The 20870-nt window shown below is 38.2% G+C and overlaps 1 protein-coding gene across 1 annotated transcript in view; it reads right to left on the bottom strand.

Moving 5' to 3' along the window:
- LOC150075161 (glutamyl aminopeptidase-like) overlaps positions 1–19884 on the bottom strand; it is a 262165-nt gene extending 242281 nt beyond the window's left edge. The window contains exons 1-2 of the mRNA XM_090388277.1: positions 19675–19884; positions 12868–13495 (exon numbers count right to left, since the gene is read on the bottom strand). Coding sequence (XP_090244403.1) covers positions 12868–13495; positions 19675–19795 — 749 coding nt within the window. The 5' untranslated portion in view covers positions 19796–19884. The remainder of the gene's footprint in view (positions 1–12867; positions 13496–19674) is intronic.
- Between the last annotated feature and the right edge of the window lie 986 nt (positions 19885–20870).

Genomic DNA, 20870 nt, shown 5'->3' with positions numbered 1-20870 from the left:
TCTGCAACCAGTCCAAATCATTTTGAAGCAGTATATTCTGATTAAAATTTTGACAACTTCCCCAGTATTCCTTCATCATCATCATTCAGGAAGATAAGAAACTCCACTTACTATTCCAATTCACTGTGAGGAATACCCATTTATGACCATAGTCTGTCTCTTGTCTGATGGATCTTTGCTGTTGTACCAATATACATCAGCCTCTTATGCTTTAATTTATACAAGAGCCTTCCTAAATTCCAGATCCACAATGTCAAAGTTGTTTCTTGACCTTTCGCATCCTCCGTATTTTTGAATCCAACTTTTATAACCTTGTCATGGTAATTCCAGATTTGTCAGACACGTTCTCCCCTTCAACAAAATCATTGAGACAAATTTTTAATGTAACAATTGAAAGTTGTGCATTACATCTCTGTCCACAGATTCTATAATCTTAACAACCACAGAAGTCAGACTGGGCTATAATTTTCTTTCACTTTTAAACACCTCCCTTATGGACTGGTAGACATTGGCACTTCTCCAAAATTTTGCCAAGAGCCATAGTTGATAATGTAGAGTAACCCGCTAATATGAGACCCCAACTATAATTTGAAAACAAGAGCCAATCGACAAATTTTAATGTCATTTTCGTGTTCAGCAGCATAAAATTAGTCAAGATTGGGTATTTTTGTTTTCGTAACATTTTGCGTGTTGACCAGTGTAATATGAATGACAGATTTTATGTAGTAAGTATTATGTAATGTAGTGTTATATGAATTTAAAAATAATGTATTGCAGTGAGAAATGAGTCACAATTTAGAAGGCAATCTATAATTAGAGAGCATTACTTTGTGTCGAATTTTGATAGCGTTATTCAGTTAAAGATTAAGTTATCTTATTATGTTTTGCATATTCTACGGGCATTATATGTATATACACGTGGTATGGTAACGTAGTTCCTGGCCTGCTTCAATAATAAGGACAAAAAGTGAAGGAGCTCAAAAATGGTTTTATTTAATTCAAAGTAATCACCACCTGATTGAATGCACTTATTAAAGTGCATTCAATCAGGTGGCACCATTCTAGAAGTTCTTAGAAAGAGTTAGCAAAGGCACCCAAAAAGATTATGTTCAGTTTGGTGGTTACATTTTTCTTCATGTCCTCAACATCCTGAAATCTTATTCCTTGCTTCGGGCCCCTGCGCAAATATCTACCCAGATCAAATTTCAATTCGTAAATTCTATAATTTTTACTCTAATTACAGAGCTGAAACTCAGTATAGCTGGAACCAGAACTGTTTTCTTGAATTTTCCCACTTCAGTTTTCTAAACCTTCTATTGAATTTCATGCAAATGACAAAAACGACATCAAGTATGCATCTTATTAGGCCTTTTCAATTAATTTTTCTACCCCCACCCTAACCAGCCTAGGGCTTATGAAACTGGACACTTGATTCGTTTCTTAATGTAAAGCACACGAATTTCTTTTTACAGAGAGTAGCAGTTCTGATAAACAACTTCGCCCATCATGAGCGTTCCCACGGTTCGCTCATGACAGGCAAATTACGTCATATCGCTCTGTACAGATACATCGGAACTGCAAAGAAAAATAAACAAAAGACAACTGTGAGCTACTGTTAGTTTACATAAGAAGCAATAAAGCGAAACAATAGCAACAACTGTTTATGAAAGGCAAACAGATCATATTTCCTTTCTTCAATGTGTATTACACCCACGAACAGAAAATCAAGGAAATTCATCTGTTGGAAACAGGAAGAACTAGTGTAAAACTTCAGTTTTACACCAATTTTCACCTTGGAAAAGAGGAAGTCCACTGGTTCTAGTTCGGGAGAGTATGGTTAATCTATACAATGAATGTTCCGTCAGAAATGTCTTCACAACAAGTGCTGAATTGGCAGGGACATTGTCATACATGAACCAGCTGCTTTTTTCTCAAAATTGCATCCTTGCCTAGGTAATGCACTTCATTACTCTTCAAAGAACCTGTATGTAGAATGCAGCATTGACTCTCTCCCTCCCTTACAAATTCCATGTGAATTACACCCTGTGTGTCAAAAAACATGATCGGTATCACCTTGAAAATGAAACTTTTTGAGCCTCGGTGATGATTTTGAAGTCCAACTGCATGCTCTGAAACTTCATCTCTGACTCATACAGAAACAACCAATACTCGTCTCCAGTAACAATAAGGTCTAGGAAATTGGGATTGTTTCGACAAAACTGGATGAAGTCTTCACATGATGTCACTATTGTTTCTGCTCTTCTGTGAGGCTGTGTAGCACAAATTTTTCATAGATCTTTCTTTTCCCTAAGTTTTCATACAAAATTTGATGTATTTTCTCTTTATTCATGTTCCCCTCAACAGCCATTACTCTGAGGGTCAAATAATAATCCTTTGGCACAATTTCCTGAACTTTTACAATTCTATCCTTATTTCAAGAGGTTGATGGATACCAACTTCTTGGATCATCGCAAACATCCTTGCGTTCACCTTTGAAGAGCATATACCATTCAAGAACAATGGTACAACAATGTTTCATCACCACTATAAACAGTTTTTAACATTTCCTGTTTCCATTGCAGATTTTTCCAGTTCTGTAATGCCACCTGGTGTCTATTTTGGCAGTCCATTTAGCCTAAAAAGTGGGGATAGACAATTAAGGTGTTGAATCGCTGATTAGTATTAGTAATGGCTGCATGGTGCAAGAAAGCCTATGGCTTATGCTGCACCAGCCAAAAAAAAAAAATTACGAACAAAACAATAATAAAAACAAAAATAAAATAAAATAAAATAATAATTAATAAAAAAAAAAAAAAAAGAAAGAAAAGAATAGAAAGATTTAAGAAGTGACATGATCTTGTGCACTATTGTGTGAATGGTGAAGGTGCTAGCATGAGAGTAGTGATGATGGATACATGGAAAAACAATCTTCCAACCATCTTCGAAAAATATTGCTCTGAAAATGCTTTCGATGTAGACAAGATAAACCTGTTTTTCCACTTTTAACTGATAAAACACTGCACTTCAAAAATGAGAAGTGCAGCGGGATAAATTGAGCAAGGAAAGGCTTACAGTCCTGTTATGCTGCAAGAAAGCGGAATGTTGGTGATAGGGAAAGCCAAATATCCATGATGTTTTTAGAATGTGTATACATTCCTTCGACATATCACTCAAACACTAAAGCATGGATGACACTGCCCATTCTTGGATCTTTTTTTTCTTACAAGCATTAGATGTCTGGGGGATTTTAATTTCCCAGATATTGTCTGGAATTTGTGGGTTGGTCACTCACACACTAGCAAGGCTTTTGTGGATTTATTGGATGACTTTTCTACATCAGCATGTTCGGGAGGCAACTAGAGGGAGTAATACTCTTCATCTGATTATCAGTAATGATTCTTCATACATTAAGAATCTGTAGATAAAGGAACCACTAGTTGGCAATGATCACAGCGTGCTAAAGTGGGATTTACTCAGAGAGGTAACTACCATCGGGATCAAAGGGAAGGGTTTTTGCTTTCGTAAAGGTGACTACGGTGGTCTGAGACATTATTTAAATTCTATATGGTGGGACCAACTGATGATGTTACCAACAGCAAATTCAAAATGGGAGGCATTCAGAGAATTTATCTTGGAAGCTATTAGACTTTACATACCAACTAAGAAATATTGTTCAAGGTTTAGGCCTAAATGGATGTCAGATGATCTAATGAGACATATGGCAGAGAAGAAAAATGCATGGGATACATATAAATTAATGGGTGACATGGAAGCTTATGATAGATATAAGCTGATCGGTAACCAAGTCATAAAGGAGATTAGGTTGGCAAAGGCAGATTATGAGAAATCATTGGCAAAGGATACAAAGAAAACCAGCAAAGAGTTCTTAACCGATGTAAACTCTAGAAGGAAAGAGATTGGTCTGCTGGATATTGATGGTTGAACTGTTGATGATCCTGCTCAGGTGGCTAACAAACTAAATGAGTTTTCTGCATCTACATTTACACATGATGAGTTATTCAGGGAGGGGAATGCCAGAGGTGAATTAAACTCTGGCAGTGAGCTAGATGATTTTGTAATAACTGAGAGAAAAGTGGAGGAGAAATTGTTGAAGATAAACATAAAAATGGCACTCGGGGTGAATGGGATCTATCCATTTATATTAAAGGAGGCAGCAAAGGAAGTAAGCAAACCCTTAGCCATAATTATGAGAGCTTCTTTGGACTAAGGGGAGGTACCCATGGACTGGAGATGTGAAAATGTGACCCCAATTCACAAAGGAGGATCAAAGGGCGACACAAGTAATTACAGACCTGTTAGTTTAACTTCTGTTCCAGGAAAATCAATGAAAGCACTGGTTAAAGAAGCACTACAGGATCATCAAGACAAGACTTCAGTTAAGATCGAACATAGCAAGCTTTTGTTAAGAGAAAGTCTTGCCTGATCAATTTGATTGGATACTATGATGTGGTCACAAAGGAACTGGATGCAGGGAATAACTTTGATATCATATATTTGGATCTTTGAAAGGCTTTTGATACTGTTGCACATGAAAGACTGCTGAAGAAATTGGAGCAGTGTGGCACTGGAGGCAAATTGCTGCTATGAATAAAGAGATGGTTGAGTGGGAGAAGACAGAGTGGTAATCAATGAATACTGCTCATCATGGACTAATGTTATTAGTGGAGTCCCTCAGGGTTCAGTGTTGGGTCCATTGTTGTTTTCTGTATTTATAAATGATATTGATGATGGTATATCAAGCAATGTCCAACTTTGCAGACAATATAAAGGTTGGCAAGGTTGTTAAGGACACTAATGACAGCACGCTGCTGCAACAGGATCGAGAAAATTTCAGCAAATGGGCTGAGAGGTGGCAAATGAAGTTTAACATTGACAAATGTAAAGTACTACGTATGGGAAGCAGTAACTCCAGAGTAATGTATCAACTCTGTGGTACTACACTGACAGTGGTAGAGAACAAAAAGGACCTTGGGTAATTGTGTAGGCAGATATGAATTTTTTCTGAGCAGTGCAGATGGTCTGCAAGAGTAGCTCATGGTGTCTTGTCAATGATATACAGGACTTTTTCTAGCAGGGATAAGGATGTTTGTCGTTTATTTGGGTTTTAGGATCATTAGCAACTAAAGCCATATTGCTCCGGGGATATACGGTGGTCATTCCCTGACCTTTCCGCATCCTCCGTATTTGGTGGTCACGGGCTCGAACCCCAGTCTAATCAAGAAGCATGTGCTACACACTACAGCTCCTACCCACCTGGCTACAGAAGCGCTGGATAAGGATGTGATTACCCCCTTGTATAAGGCAATGGTCAGGTCACACCTTGAGTACTGTATACAAGTCTGGAGGCCTCATTTTAAGAAGGATGTAGAGATGTTGGAATGAGTACAGAGAAGGGCAACAAGATTAGTGAATGGAACAAAGGGTTGCTCTTACAAAGAAAGGCTAAAATTTTGCAAATTACAGTGTCTGGAGACTAGGCACCTGGGAGGTGATCTGATTGAGGTGTATAAAGCCTTGAATGGTTTGAGCATGCTCAATGCTGATGGGATTCTTCCTCTTGCTCAGAATAATCATCTGAGAGGGCATAAATTCAAATTGAGGAAAGACATTTGTAGGATAGATGTGCGGAAGTTTCACTTTAGCCAGCGGGTAGTTGGTTGGTGGAACAGACTTCCATCCTTTGTTGTGGAAGTTGATAGGCTAAATAAATTTAAGGCTGAGCTGGACGGGTATTTGGAATGAATGTAGGGGTGAAATGTGAGCGGTTTTTTTTTTTTTTGGCTGATGCTGCATAAGCTTGCTTTCTTGCATCATATGCCTCTACTAATGCTAATGCCAAAATGGGGTCAAAAACGAGAAAAATGTTACTCTTCATAGATCAGTGTTAGATCTCTTCAATATCTCATATCTGCAGTGAGGGGTTGAAGATGACAATGAGTCATCTTCAACCCCTCAATCAAGGTATAACCCAGCATATGTCAAGCAAATATTAAAGAAAGAAACTTGTACAAGAGGCTGGCTTTTGTACATATGCATAAGAAAATTTCAATACTGGATGTGATCATAAATTTCAATACTGGACTTCATAAAATCTGAGCAGGATTCTGTCAATGCAAACAACATAAGAAATTGTTTCAACGAAGTGGGATTTCATCATATGCTTCCCAATGGCTCTATGGTAAATATGGACGACCATAAGATAAAATTAGATGAACGGCAGCAGCAAATTGCTTGGAACCACATTAGTTTTGATGATTACAACAGTCATCCAGCCTTTGTTGCTAGTAGAAACAGAGCAGCATCAAGCAAAAAAAGCGACATGGATGACAGTGAAGAACAAGAGCTTGAACCAGTTCCAAACCAGTCGAAAGCCATAAAAGTCACAAACACTATAAGGCACTATATTTGGAGTTTTGATGTTGATGAGGATTCATTAATTAGTTGTCAAAAATGAACATGATTATTTACAAATTAGTCAGAACAAAAACAAAGCATTCTAGATATGTTTTTTAAAATATTTGAAATAAATGTTTTTCAATAAATAGTTGAGATCTTAGAACAAACTTAGAATAAATAGTTGAGATCACAGGCCATTAATCTCTTTCTTCAATGCATTCATTTGAAAAAGAAACCTCAGCATATCAAACTTTCTGCTGACAAATGCTACCACAATTGCCTGGTAAGTAACAGCCAGCTGCCGAGAATCTCCACTCATAAGCTTATTGGGCTACTTTTGAGAATCTCCACTAATGGGTATGTTGGCCCAACTTTCATGAATCTTTGCTCATGGGCTTTAGCAAGAGGGTATTACCTATAGGCAATATACACTGCCCTACCATTAATATCTAGACACCTGCCTTTAGACAAAAAAAACAGCTTTTATTGTGTCATTTAATATTTTGTGCTGAAACCTTTTGCTTTTATGATGGCCTTCAATCTTTGGGGCATACTCTCAACCAGCTTTTTTTTTTATAAATGTCAGGTGATGCGTTCCTCCACTCGGCCTTTAATGCAGCCACTAGTTCGGCCTTGTTCTTTGGTTGATCTCGATGTGCACGTACCCAACGATCCAACACATCCCGAAGATGCTCGATAGGGTTCAGATCAAAACTCTGGGCTAGCCAATCCAACTTTTCACACCCATGTCCCCAAACCACTCTGTTATGACCCGAGCAGTATGGCATGCCGTGTTGTCTTGTGATACAGGTATTAGCAAAGGCACATGATGCAAGAAAGCAAGCTTATATAGCATCAGCCAAAAAAAAAAAAAAAAAAAAAAATCCTTATTTCACCCATCCACATTCTCCAAATGTTTGTCAAGTTCGGCCTTGAACCTATTTAGGCTATCAACTTCTACAACGACAGATGGAAATTTGTTCCAGCAATCAACCACCCACTGGCTAAAGCCAAACTTCTGCACATCTATCTTACAACCGTCTTTCCTCAGTTTGAATATATGCCCTCTCAGGCAATTATTCTGAGCAAGAGGAAGAATCCCATCCGCATTGAGCATGCTCAAACCATTCAAGGTTTAGACACCTCAATCAGATCACCTCGCAGGTGCCAAGTCTCCAGACACTGTAATCTGCAAAACTTAAGCCTTTCTTCGTAAGAGCAACCCTTTGTCCATTCACTAATCTTGTTGGCCTTCTCTGTACTCGTTCCAACAGCTCTACATCCTTCTTAAAATGAGGCTTCCAGACCTGTATACAGTATTCAAAGTGTGGCTTGACCATTGCCTTATACAAGGGGTTAATCACCTCCTTATCCCTGCTAGAAAAATTCCTGTATATCATTGACAAGACACCATGAGCTACTCTTGCAGACTGTCTGCAATGCTCAGAAAACTTCATATCTGCTTACACAATTACCCCCAGGTTCTTTTTGTTCTCTACCACTCTCAGTGTAGTACCACAGAGTTGATACGTTACTCTGGGATTACTGCTTCCCACATGTAGTACTTTACATTTGTCAATGTTAAACTTCATTTGCAACCTCTCAGCCCATCTGCTCAACTTTTCTCGATCCTGTTGCAGCAGTTTACTGTCAGTGTCATTAACAACCCTGCCACCTTCGTATCGTCTGCAAACTTGGACATTAAGCGTGATATACCATCATCAATATCATTTATAAATACAGAAAACAACAATGGACCCAACACTGAACTCTGAGGGACTCCACTAATAACATTAGTCCATGAAGAGCAGTGTCCATTGATTACCGCTCTGTCTTCTCCCACTCAACCATCCCTTTATTCAAGGCAGCAATTTGCCTCCAATGCCACACTGCCCAATTTGTGCAGCAGTCTTCCATGTGCAACAGTATCAAAGGCTTTTCTAAGATTCAAATAAAGGATATCAAAGTTATTCTTAGCATCCAGTTCCTTTGTGACTACATCATAGTATCCAATAAAATTAGTGAGACAAGACTTCCCCTTAACAAACCCATGCTGTGTCTGAGCTGTAACTGAAGTCTTGTCTAGATGATTCTGCAATGCTTCTTAACCAGCACCTCCATTAATTTCCCTGGAACAGAAGTTAAACTAACAGGTCTGTAATTATCTGTCTCCCTTTGATCCTCCTTTGTGGATTGGGGTCACATCTGCACATCTCCAGTCCATGGGTACCTCCCCTGAGTCCAGGGAAGCTCTCATAATTATCGCTAAGGGTTTGCTTACTTCCTTTGCGGCCTCCTTTAATATAACTGGATAGATTCCATCCACCCAAGGTGCCTTTCTTGTGTTTATCTTCAACAATTTCTTCTCCACTTTACTCTCAGTTATTACAGGATTATCTAGCTTACTGCCAGAGTTGAATACACCTCTGGCATTGCCCTCCCTGAATAACTCCTCATGTGTGAATGTCGATGCAAAATATTAATTTAGTTTGTTAGCTACCTGAGCAGGATCATCAACAGTTGAACCAAAGATATCAAGTGGACCAATCTGATTTATCCCCTTCCTTCTAGAGTTTACATAAGTAAAGAACTCTTTGCTGTTTTTCTTTGCATCCTTTGCCATAGATTTCTAATAAACTGCCTTCACCTGCCTAACCTCCTTTATAACTTTGTTACAGACCAGCTTATATCTATCATAGGCTTCTGTGCCACATGTTAATTTATATGAATCCCATGCATTTTTCTTCTCTGTCACATCTGACATTCATTTAGGCCTAAATCTTGAACAATATTTCTTTGTTGGTATGAAAAGCCTAGTAGCTTCCAAGATTAATTCTTTGAATGCTTCACATTTTGAATTTGCTGTTGGTAACATCATCAGTTGGTTCCACCGTATAGAATTTATATATTGTCTCAGACCACTGTAGTCACCTTTATGAAAGCAAAAACTTTTCCCTTAATGGTAGTTACCTTTTTGAGTAAATCCCACTTCAATTATATTTATCAATGATATTTATAAAGGTATATTGAGCTTAATGTCCAAGTTTGCAGATGATACAAAGGTTTGCAGGGATGTTAATAACAGTAACAGGATCTAGAAAAATTCATCAGATGGGCTGAGAGGGGGGCTACTGAAGTTTAACATTTAAAAATGCAAAGTACTGCATATGGGTAGTAGTAACCCCAGAGTAACATACCAACTGTGTGTTACTACACTCAGGGTAGTTGAGAATGAAAAAGACCTGAGTCTTTTTCATTCTCAACTACCCTGAGTGTAGTAACTGTGCAGTCAGATATGAAGTTTTCTGAGCACTGCAGACAAGCTGCAAGAGTAGCTCATGGGGTCTTGTCAATGATATACAGGAATTTTGGTATTTCTACTATAACTATTAGTGCCCCGGTTCCATAACCCAGTTTAATAATTTAATACTTTTTCGTGCTTGTTTAGTCGTTCAGTAATGGCATTATATCCTAAAATTTTTTATCAATATTATATATATAAACACTGAGTGATCACTGAATTATGACCACCTACCTAATACTCGTAGGTCCTTTTGCCCTCAGTACAGCAGCTATCCGACATGGCATGTCGGAAGCATTCAGGAGGTAGGGTCAACAAAGCTGTGTGTAATGCGGTCAGCAATGCAGGTAATTGGTGTATCCAGATTTCTGATATTCCTTTCCATAGTGTCGACAAGTGCTCTATGGGATTGATTTCAGTGGAGTTCGGAGGCCAATCGATATGCTGGAAGTCAGGACTGTGTTTCTCAAACCCATTCCTGCACAACAAGTGCCCAATGGGTCGGCGCATTGTCATCTTGAAAGACACCATCGCCATTCGATGGTGCATAGCGGGGTGTACACAGCAAGTAGTTGCTGATAGCAGAGCCAACTGATACGTTGTTCCACATGCACCAGAGGTCTAAGTTCCTGCCAGTGAAACATGCCCCACGCCATACAACTGCCTCCACCAGCCTGCACTTTTGATACCATGCATGATGTTTCAAGAGCCTTATGTTGTTAACGCCAAATCTGTACAAGACCATCCATGGTGTGGAGTGAATAACGTGACTAATTCGATCAGCACACCTTCTTCCAGTCTTCTAACATCAAACTTGCATGCTCTTTGTACCAGGTGTTTTACGCTGATGAACCTTGGTTAGGAGAGGATGCCATAGGGGTTGTCTGCTGGTATAGCCTATACGTGTGATGCATGGTCATGCCAGATATTGTTCCGGGTTGGCCCATGTTGTATTGGGTAGTCAACTCTTCAATAGTGCTGTGCCTGTTCGCCTATACGTGTCATTGGACCCGGCACTCACCTCTAACAACAACCTTTCGCTGACCTTTGCAGTTTTTCCATCGGTTCGTTGTTTGACCATTTTGACACCAGTCCTGGTACACTTTAAGTACAGCGGCTCTCGAACACCCCACCAGTTCAGCTGTTTGAGAAATTAAGGCACCAGCTCATCGAGCACCCACAATCTGTCCTTTATCAAAGTCCAATAAATCCTTCCTTTTACCCATCAAGCTCAGAATTTTACTACCTACTGAACCATTGACACCTTATCTATGCTACGTAGGTCGACTAACTCCGCACTCTCATACCTCACATAGTCAACAGGTCTCATTCAGTTTTCATAGGGTGGTCATAATTCAGTGATCACTCAGTGTGTATATATATATATATATATATACTGCCCTACCATTAATATCCGAACACCCCTCCATGGAGGGGGAAACTATGTACGCAACATGTCACAGAACCTGCTATAAATATGCACAATGGGGTTCGAACAGATAATTGCAAAAGTGGGCATGCAAGATGCACATTCAACTGAATTAACAGGCTGCCAACATGGAATGATAATAGGATGCTGCATAAGCAAGCGTTCTGTACAAGTCATCACGGTCACTATGGGGGTTCTCTACGTAAATGGTTAGTGAAATCTTATGCAAATGAAAGAGGAATGGGACTGAATCTGCCAAAAAACAGCCTGGTAAACCTCGAAAACTAACAGAACGGGACAAGAGAATTCTGTGAAGAACTGTGCATGCAAATCTTAATTTGCCATTTGTCTCCAGTCACACAAATTCTCTGTGAGAGTATTGGGACTGTCAGCACTAGTACAATACGAAGGACACTCCATGATATGGGTTACAATGGCAGTGCAGCTGTTCACAAGCCACTGATCACCTGAACAAATGCTAGATGCTGATTAACATTCTGTAAGGAGTGAGAATCCTGGACTGTAGAGCAGTGGAAAACAGTCCTATGGATAGATGAATCGGGGTTCTTACACTACCAGACTGATGGCCATTCCTAGGTGTGGTGAATTCCAGGGGAACAGTTCCCTCCTGATGGTATCCTCCCAACAATGAAGTTCGGTGGAGGCAGTGTAATGGTATGGGGCTCCTTTTATGGTCTGGCTTGGGTCCATTAGTCATTATCGGCAAAACCATGAATGCTGTGCAATACCGGGACATCCTGGACAATTATGCACTTCCAACATTATGGCAATACTTCGGGGGAAGCCCCATACCTGTATCACAAGACAACGTGCCATGCCATACTGCTAGGGTCATAACAGAGTGGTTTGAGGACATGGTTGTGGAAAAGTTGGATTGGCCACCCCAGAGTTCTGACAACCCTATCGAGCATCTTTGGGATGTGTTGGATAACTGGGTACGAGCATATCAAGATCACCCAAAGAACAAGGCCGAACTAGTGGCTCCATTAAAGGCCAAGTGGAGGAACATATCACTTGACACATAAAAAGCTGGTTGAGAGTATGCCCAGAAGATTGGATTGAATGCCATCATAAAAGCAAAAGGTTTCAGCACAAAATATTAAATGATACAATAAAAGCTCTTTTTTTGTCTAAAGGCAGGTGTGTCTGGATATTAATGGTGGTGCAGTGTGTGTGTGTGTGTGCGCGCGCAACACTGTGTTTTCTGAAAAGAAAATTCAAAGTTTTATGCGTGAAGCAACTCAACTTTATTCTTACAGATAAATAATAATAACTTTATCATCAGTTTGCTGTACATAGAACGAATAATTTGAAATATGCACACAATTATACATACCGTAGTAATTGTGTTGAAAATACGTAACGTTCTATAACAAAATTTGTTGTGATTCTGTCACTATTTTTAAGAAAATAAACATATTACTTTATACCTTCTGAACGTTTCGAGGACCCTCTGGAACTGGTCTACAGCCACCCAGGGGTCCACGGACCTCAGTTTAGGAAATGCTGCCATCAGTAATTACTTTTTTTTAAAGTACTCTTCTTTCCAAATTAAAGAAACCATTCTGATCATCACATTTGCTCAATATGATTTAACAATTCAATAAAAAGAAAATTAAAAAAATATATGATTGTGGGTCACTAACCATCCAATTTATTTGCCTATGTACAATGAGAAGAATAAATAACACTTTCTTACCTTTTCTGGCCATCAGATCCTTTATAAGAACTAATATAAAATCCTTCCAGTTTTTCCTCTAGATGTTTATCAAAGCTGATATATAAAGTATAATTTATTTCTTTATCCAAGATTTGACTAAAATGTACATACAGCTGTTCATATTTTGTATACTCCAAATACCGAATAACAGGAATACTCCCTCCATCAATTGTAAATAATGCAACTGTAGTTAAGTTCATTTCTTTCATGTGAAGTACAATGAAATTAGACTTCCTTTTTAGGAAGAATGTTATATTTACACTTCCATGATTATAAAATTTAGTGAGATTTGGATGCATAAAAAGGCTATAATGTACTGGAATAACAAAAGTAGGAAGGCGTATATCCTGCCATGGAAACAGTTCCCCAGTTGTAGCAGTTGGAGGTGCATCACTATACAGCTCAGGTATTTTTTCTTCAAATGGTGTAACTCCACTAGGACATCTTGGAAATGGCCTTGCAAATGAAGCAATTAATGCAATAATAAGCAATAGCAAAAATGTTATGCCTGTAAGAAACAATGCTTGTCCCTTTGAACAAGACACACGGCGTAACTTTTCAACATCAGAATTGTCTCTGTATAATGCTTGCTTTTTGGCACTTTCTCCTGTGGAAGGGAAGGGGAAAAAAAAAAAACAGAGTATTATAATCTAGAAGAAAATAACACATAATACAAAATGATATAACCATATAAAAATTGGGATGACTGATAAGGTGCTAGGATGAATTTTAATATAAAAAAAATCATATTAATCATTTAATCTGCTCTACTATATATAACACAGAGCTTAAATTAAAAATGAAGCTGGTAGAAAGTTTCATCACTAAAAATTGGGAAATAATGCAGAGTTGCTTTATTTTTACTTCTCAAAATTCCTTAATCCAGTAATTGGGCATCCTAGCATATATGAGGCCCCTCCGTAGCCAGGTGGGAAGGAGCAGCAGTGCATAGCACACGCTTCTTGATTAGACCAGGGTTCGAGCCCATCACCACCAAATACGGAGGATGCGGAAAGGTCAGGGAATGACCACCGCATATCCCGGAGCAATATGGCCTTAGCTGCTAATGCTTCTAAAAAAAAAACAAAATAACAAACTAGCATATATGCAAATGTGCCTATTGTCTTCAGCATATACATCTGTCTGCATTAACAAATTAATTCCCAGTGGACGCAGTTTCTTGAAATTTTATATTTGGGAATTTTAAAAATATTTGTTGAGCCATACCAAATATCCTTAAAATCAGACAAATAGAAATCTGAAAATTATTACTTCATTTTTCCATACAATTTGTATGTAAAAAAATAAATTCATCGATTAAATATACTTTTAGCATTAGGAGATGCATATGATGCAAGAAAGCAAGCTTACATAGCATTAGGCAGGGAAAAAAAAAAACCGTCCCATTTCACCCATCCATTCACTCCAAATGTTTGCCTAGAACGAACTTAAGTTGCTAACCTCCACTACAACAGACAGAAGTTTGTTCCGACTATCAACCACCTGCTGGCTAAAGGCAAATTTCTGCACATTTATTCTACAATTGTCTTTTCTCAAATTGAATTTATGTCGCCTCAGGTGAGTAATCTGAGCAAAAAAAGAATCTCATCAATGTTGAGCTTGCTCAAACCATTCAAGGCCTTATACACCTCAATTAGTTCAACTCGCAGGTGCCTAGTCTCCAGACGATGCAATTTGTAGAACTTTAGCCTTTCTTGGTAACAGCAACCCTTTGTTCCACTCACCAATCTTGTTGCCCTTCTCTGTACAGTAGCTCTACATCTTTAGCATTAGCATTAGTAGAGGCATTTGATGCAAGAAAGCAAGCTTATGCAGCATCAGCCAAAAAAAAAAATAAATAAATAAATAAAAAATAATTAAAAATGAGGCCTCCAGACATGTATGCAGATTGTCCCCTTATACATGGGGACAATCACCTACTTATCCCTGCATATCACTGATAAAACACCATGAGCTACTCTTGCAGCCTGTCTGCACTGCTCAGAAAACTTCATATGTGACTGCACAATTACCCCCATGTCCTTTTCATTCTCCACTATCCTGAGTGTACTACTGCCTAGTTGGTACATTACCATGGGGTAAACTGCTACTCATATACAGTACTTTACATTTGTCAATGTTGAACTTCAGTTGCCACCTCTCAGCACATCTGCTCAACTTTTCCAGATCCTATTGCAGTAGTGTACTATTATTACTAACCCTGTCAACTTTCATACTGTCTGCAACCGAGACATTAATCCTGATACACCTTCATCAATATCAATGATAAATATAGAAAACTACAATGGGCCCAACACCGAACCCTTGGGGGACTCCGCTAATAATCTTAGTCCACACTAATAATCTTAGTATACTTGTATTTTAGGAACGCTTTTGATAGTATTGCTCCAATTTGTACAGTAGTTTTCCAGGTGCAACACTATCAAAACTTTTCTAAAATCCAAGTATACGATATCAAAATTATTTTTTGCATCCAGTTCCTTTGTGACCACATTAGCATTTAATCAAATTTGTCAGACAAGTCTTCCCCTTAACAAACCCATGCTGTGTCTGAAATTTAACTGCAGTCTTGTCTAGATGATTCTGCATTGCTTCTTTAACCAGTGACTCCATTATTTTCCCTGGAACAGAAGTTAAACTAACAGGTCCCTTTGTGAACTGGGGACAATTTCCACATCTGCATTCCATGGGAACCTCTCCTGAGTCCAGAAATGCCCTCATTATCATTGCTAAGGACATGCTTACTTCCTTTGCTGCCTCCTTTAATATAACTGGATAGATCCCATCCACCCCAAATGCTTTTCTCATGTTTAACTTCGACAATCAGTTATTACAAATCTCGATTGTTACAAATTTCAGTTGTTGGGAAGTTCAATGCATGTGGGGGGGGTCCTTACGGAACAAGGAAATTCATGGGATGTGTTAGGTTTAAATAAGCAAAAACAGGTGGATATACCTGAGTGCATACTAATGCCAGAAGCATAGTAAATAAATTTGATATTTGAAGTACTGATTAAGTAACGAATGCACACATAGGAGAGATATCAGAGACATGGACTGACTCAGAAATATGAGATGCAGAATCTGAATGCAAGGAGTACAAGATATAAAGAAAGAATGGAGGGATGGCAAGAAATTATACTCTCAGTTAAGAAGCACACAGATTCTAAGGCAGTAAACCCAGTTAACTTGAGTGGCAAGCCGTATATTGAGTCAGTTTGGTATGATGAAAGCACCGGGAAAACAAAAATTGGTGTAAAAGTGCATTATATGTCTGACTGTAAAGAGTATAACAAAAAATTACACAGTATTCCAGCAAATCAAAATGTCTTGTAATGTGGGATTTTAACTTTCCAGATATTGACTGCAAAAATCAACAGGTGAAATACCACCGCTTTGCTTATTGGAGGCTTGAAGTGGTGAAACCCATGTTTAGTCTCTAGAGCAAAGTTTCCAGCATCCCCCTACCCCCATACTTCTCCTTCAACCCATGCACAGTACTAAGTACTATAGGTTTTGATACTTTTCGTTTTTGGGGTTTTCGTAAAAAAAAAAAAAAAAACTTGCAAATTGGTCACTCACATAGTAACAAGAGTTTTGTGGATTTACATGATGACTGATTTCTAGATCAGAATGTTACATAACCAACAAGAGAAGACAATGCTCCTGACCTGATTATCAGCAGCAACTCATCATGTATTAGTATTAGCATATGATGCAAGAAAAAAAGCTTATATGGAATCAGCCAAAAAAAAAAAAAAAAAAAAAAAACCCTTCCTATTTCACCCATCCATTCACTCCAAAAGTCTGTCTAGTTCTGCCATGAATTTATTTAAGATAACATCCACAACAACCAATGGAAGTTTGTTCCGGCAATCAACCACCCCACTGGCTAAATGAAAATTTGTGCACATCTATCCTATAACTTCTTTCCTCAATTTGAATTTATGCTCCCTCAGTTGCATAATCTGAGCAGGAGGAAGAATCCTATCAGCATTGAACTATTCAAGGCCCTATACACCTCAATCAGATCACCTCACAAGTGCCTAATCTCCAGACACTGCAATTTGTAGGGCTTCAAGCCTTTCTTGTAAGAGCAACCCTTTGTTTCCCCCTCACCAATCCCATTGTCCCTCTCTGTACTTGTTCCAGCAGCTCTACATCCTTAAGAACGTAGAATGTATAGATAATGAATGTGTAGAATAAAGGAACTACTATGTGGTAGTGTTCACAGTGTATTGATGTGGGATTTACTTAGAGATGTAACTATCATCAAGGGTAAAGAGAAAGGTTTCTGCTTTTTTTTTTAAAGGTGACTATGACTACAATGGTAATAGAAAGTTTTTTATTCTATTCAGTGAAACCAGCTGATGTTATCAACAACAAATCCTAAATGGAAAACATTCATGGAAGTAATCAAAGTTACTATAGGTGTTTTTATACCAAAAAACAGAAATTCAAGGCTTAGACCAAAATGGATATCAAATGAACTGATAAATTTGTGACAGCGAAGAAAAATGCACAGTATGCTTAAGAACCTTGTAGAAGATATAAACTAGTCTACAATTAAGTAATTATTATTTTATTTTTGGTTTTTAGGAGCATTAGCAACTAAGGCCATATTGCTCCATGATATGCGGTGGTCATCCCTGACCTTTCTGCATCCTCCGTATTTGGTGGTGACAGACTCGAACCCAGGTCTAATCAAGAAGCGTGTGCTACGCGCTGCTGCTGCTCCTTCCCACCTGGCTACGGAGGCGCCTACAATTAAGTAATAAACGGATTTAGTGTTAGCATATTCTTAAAGGACTCTTGAAAGCAGTTATCTACATTTGAAAGTTTTATTTAATAAACTAATTTAGACTTCCTCACAAACAAAGAAGTGAATTAGCAATAACAAGAATTAGTAGTGGCAAACGATGCAAGAAAGCAAGCTCATACAGCATCAGCCAAAAAAAAAAAAAAAAACGCCTCCCATTTCACCTATTCATTCCCTCCAGTAGTTTATCTAGTTCTTCCTTGAATTTAATTAACCTATCAACTTCCGCAATGGCAGATGGAAGTTTGTTCCAGCAATCAATCACCCACTGACCAAAGGCAAACTTCCACACATCTACTGTGCAATCATCTTTCCTCAATTTAAATTTGTATCCCCTCATGCATGTAGTCCGAGCAAGTGGAAGAATTCCATCAGCACTTAGCTTGCTCAATCCATTCAGAGCCTTAAACACCTCAATCAGATCACCTTGCAGGTGCCTAGCCTCCAGATGCTGCAATTTGCAGAACTGAAGCCTTTCTTGGTAAGAACAGACCCCTTTGTACCGCTCACCAATCTCATTACCCTTCTCTGTACTCGTTCCAGCAGCTCTAATATCTTTCCTAAAATGAGGCCTCCACACCTGTATGCAATACTCAACATGTGGCCTGACCATTGCCTTATATAATAGGATAATCACTTCCTTATCCCTACTAGCAAAATTCCTGTATATCACTGACAAGACCTCATGAGATCCTGGCAGCCTGTCTGCATTGCTCAGAACTTCACAATAACCCCAGGTCTTTTTCATTTTCCATTACCCTGACTATAGTACCGCACAGTTAGTACATTACTCTAGTGTTACTGCTACCCATATGCAGTACTTTGCATTTGTCAATGTTAAACTTCAATTGCTATTTCTCAGCCCATCTGCGTAACTTTTCTAGATCCTATTGCAGTATCATACTCTCATTAACCAGCAGGCCAACCTTGTTATCATCTGCAGACTACGACATTAAGCCTGATATGCCTTCATCAATATCACTGATAAATATAGAAAACAACAATGGACCCAACACTGAACCATGAGGTTTGCTGTTGGTCCCATCATATCATTGCATCATAAAATAAAACGATAATTAAAAAATTAAACTAATGCATGATAATATCATATACACATGTATGATAAAATTAATAATTAAAATTAATGCATAGTGGTGGCCCCAGGATTTTCTAAGGGAAGAACTCAAGTAGTTTGGGGGGGGGGGCTTCAGCTTTGATCATCATCATGCAGCAGTAAAAAAATTCACATTATTCTGATTCTGGTGGGGTTATAGCACTATAATGAAATGCCAGTATTTTTTACATCATGAAGTCAAACAGTATTTTCATAACTGTTATAATACAAAAGGAAGTGTTGAATTCGGCAACCTTTTGGTGCAAATTTCTGTGTAACGTGAGGGCCAGACCATGACTGTTTTTCTACATGGAGGGCCAATATAACCATGATAATATATGTGATTGCCCGTAAAAATTAAGCTCGGATTTATCTGAATTTAAACCAGCCTTTATATATTACAAACAGTTGTTGCAATTTACTCTGCCTCCAGGGAGGGAGGACGACGCCCCACAGTTTCATTACTATCATCGTACAATGTTCAGTTTCGTGTAATTTTCATATAACGCCAGTGTTATTTCGAAGTTGCACTACCAGTGTATTACTTCTGCATTCATATATAGCAATACGATGCTAATACACATTGAAGTAAAAAGTACATGTAGCATAAGGGAGAAGTGGCTATGTTCAGGAACCTTTTGGTATAAGTTTCGGTAAAACACAAGTGTTTGTTTATTTATATATATATATATATGTATATGTGTGTGTGTGTGTCATTGTCCACTGTATTACTGCCGCATTCAAATATAACAATATGACACCTACACACATAATAATCAATTATAGAATTATTAACGATAGTGAAACTTTTCTGAGTGATTAGAGTTCTCACCTGTCAAAAAAGCTACATCATCCACTTCTGGTTCATTCATTTTTGCAAAGCAATTAAACTTCCTTCCTTTTCTTTCAATACACAGCCATGGTGGGTTAACAGCAGATATATGGCTAAACATAGAAACTTTATACAATACAATCAGATAAATGATCTATCAGCCAAAAGCTATCAATGAAGCGGAGTACGCATAATGCAACTACATTTTAGCATTAAAATATAGAAACACCACTGAGCTTATTACATAACAAATAAAGCCGGTAACATTAAATTAAATAACATTTCTGGAGTTCCAATGTAAAGAATGGTATACTCCCAACATTAGAAATTAAATAAATAGTACAACGCTCTTAGGAAACTTTGATGTTGCAAATCACAGCACAGCAGGCTTGCTAAATAGTGTCGCAGCATTCATTTCCTCGTGATCGTACTTCATTCAACGTACTTGAATGAAAACGAATGTAACGTTGTACTAATGTAAAACAAAACAGGATCTTGTTAAGCTATTAACATTATTTAATTAACCATTCAATTATACGCTGAAAACAGAATTTACTATTTACGTTTTGGTTTGAAAATTGCTCAGTGAGTGGCGAATTTATATTTATATACAAGTTCGTGCAGAATAGTCAGATTCCGTTTTTGCTGTTCTAGGCATGGACGAAAAACGGACCTTTTTTTATCACATTGCTTCTCTCAAATTAGCCAACCTTCGATTACCAACGAATTGCCACTTATATCGAAATACTATAGTATTCCCCAAATCGTGGAATGCGTGCAGCTATCTATTTTGATGAGTGCCACCGCTCTGACAGCTGCTTTTGTTTAGCATAACTGCCTACGATGAAGTAACCTGCACAAGCAGAACACCTTATCTCGACACTGACAGTAGTTGATAAAAGAAATACCGTATTCGTTCAAAAGCTTCAATCAATATCAAATGACGTCTAAACATTATTTACTGACATTTAAGCGTTATTTTATTCATCTGACAAATGTCAACAAAATTTGTACAGTGAGCAAAATAAATAAATAAAAAATAACTTTTTGTGATCATTTTCAATGAAGCCATAGTCCAAATATACGAATAACCGAATTCAAGGTCAGCCAAGCATGAAGGAGCGGTCGTAATCACATGGGGTTCCACAAAACTTCCACTTTCGCCACTGGATCTTCCGTTTACATGACGGGGATTC

The sequence above is a fragment of the Mastigoproctus giganteus genome, chromosome 14, assembly GCF_048544385.1.
Source record: "Mastigoproctus giganteus isolate SK-2022 chromosome 14, ASM4854438v1, whole genome shotgun sequence".
NCBI lineage: Eukaryota > Metazoa > Arthropoda > Arachnida > Uropygi > Thelyphonidae > Mastigoproctus > Mastigoproctus giganteus.
Note: the sequence above shows the minus strand (reverse complement) of the source record. Positions and strands in the feature narration are given on the sequence as shown.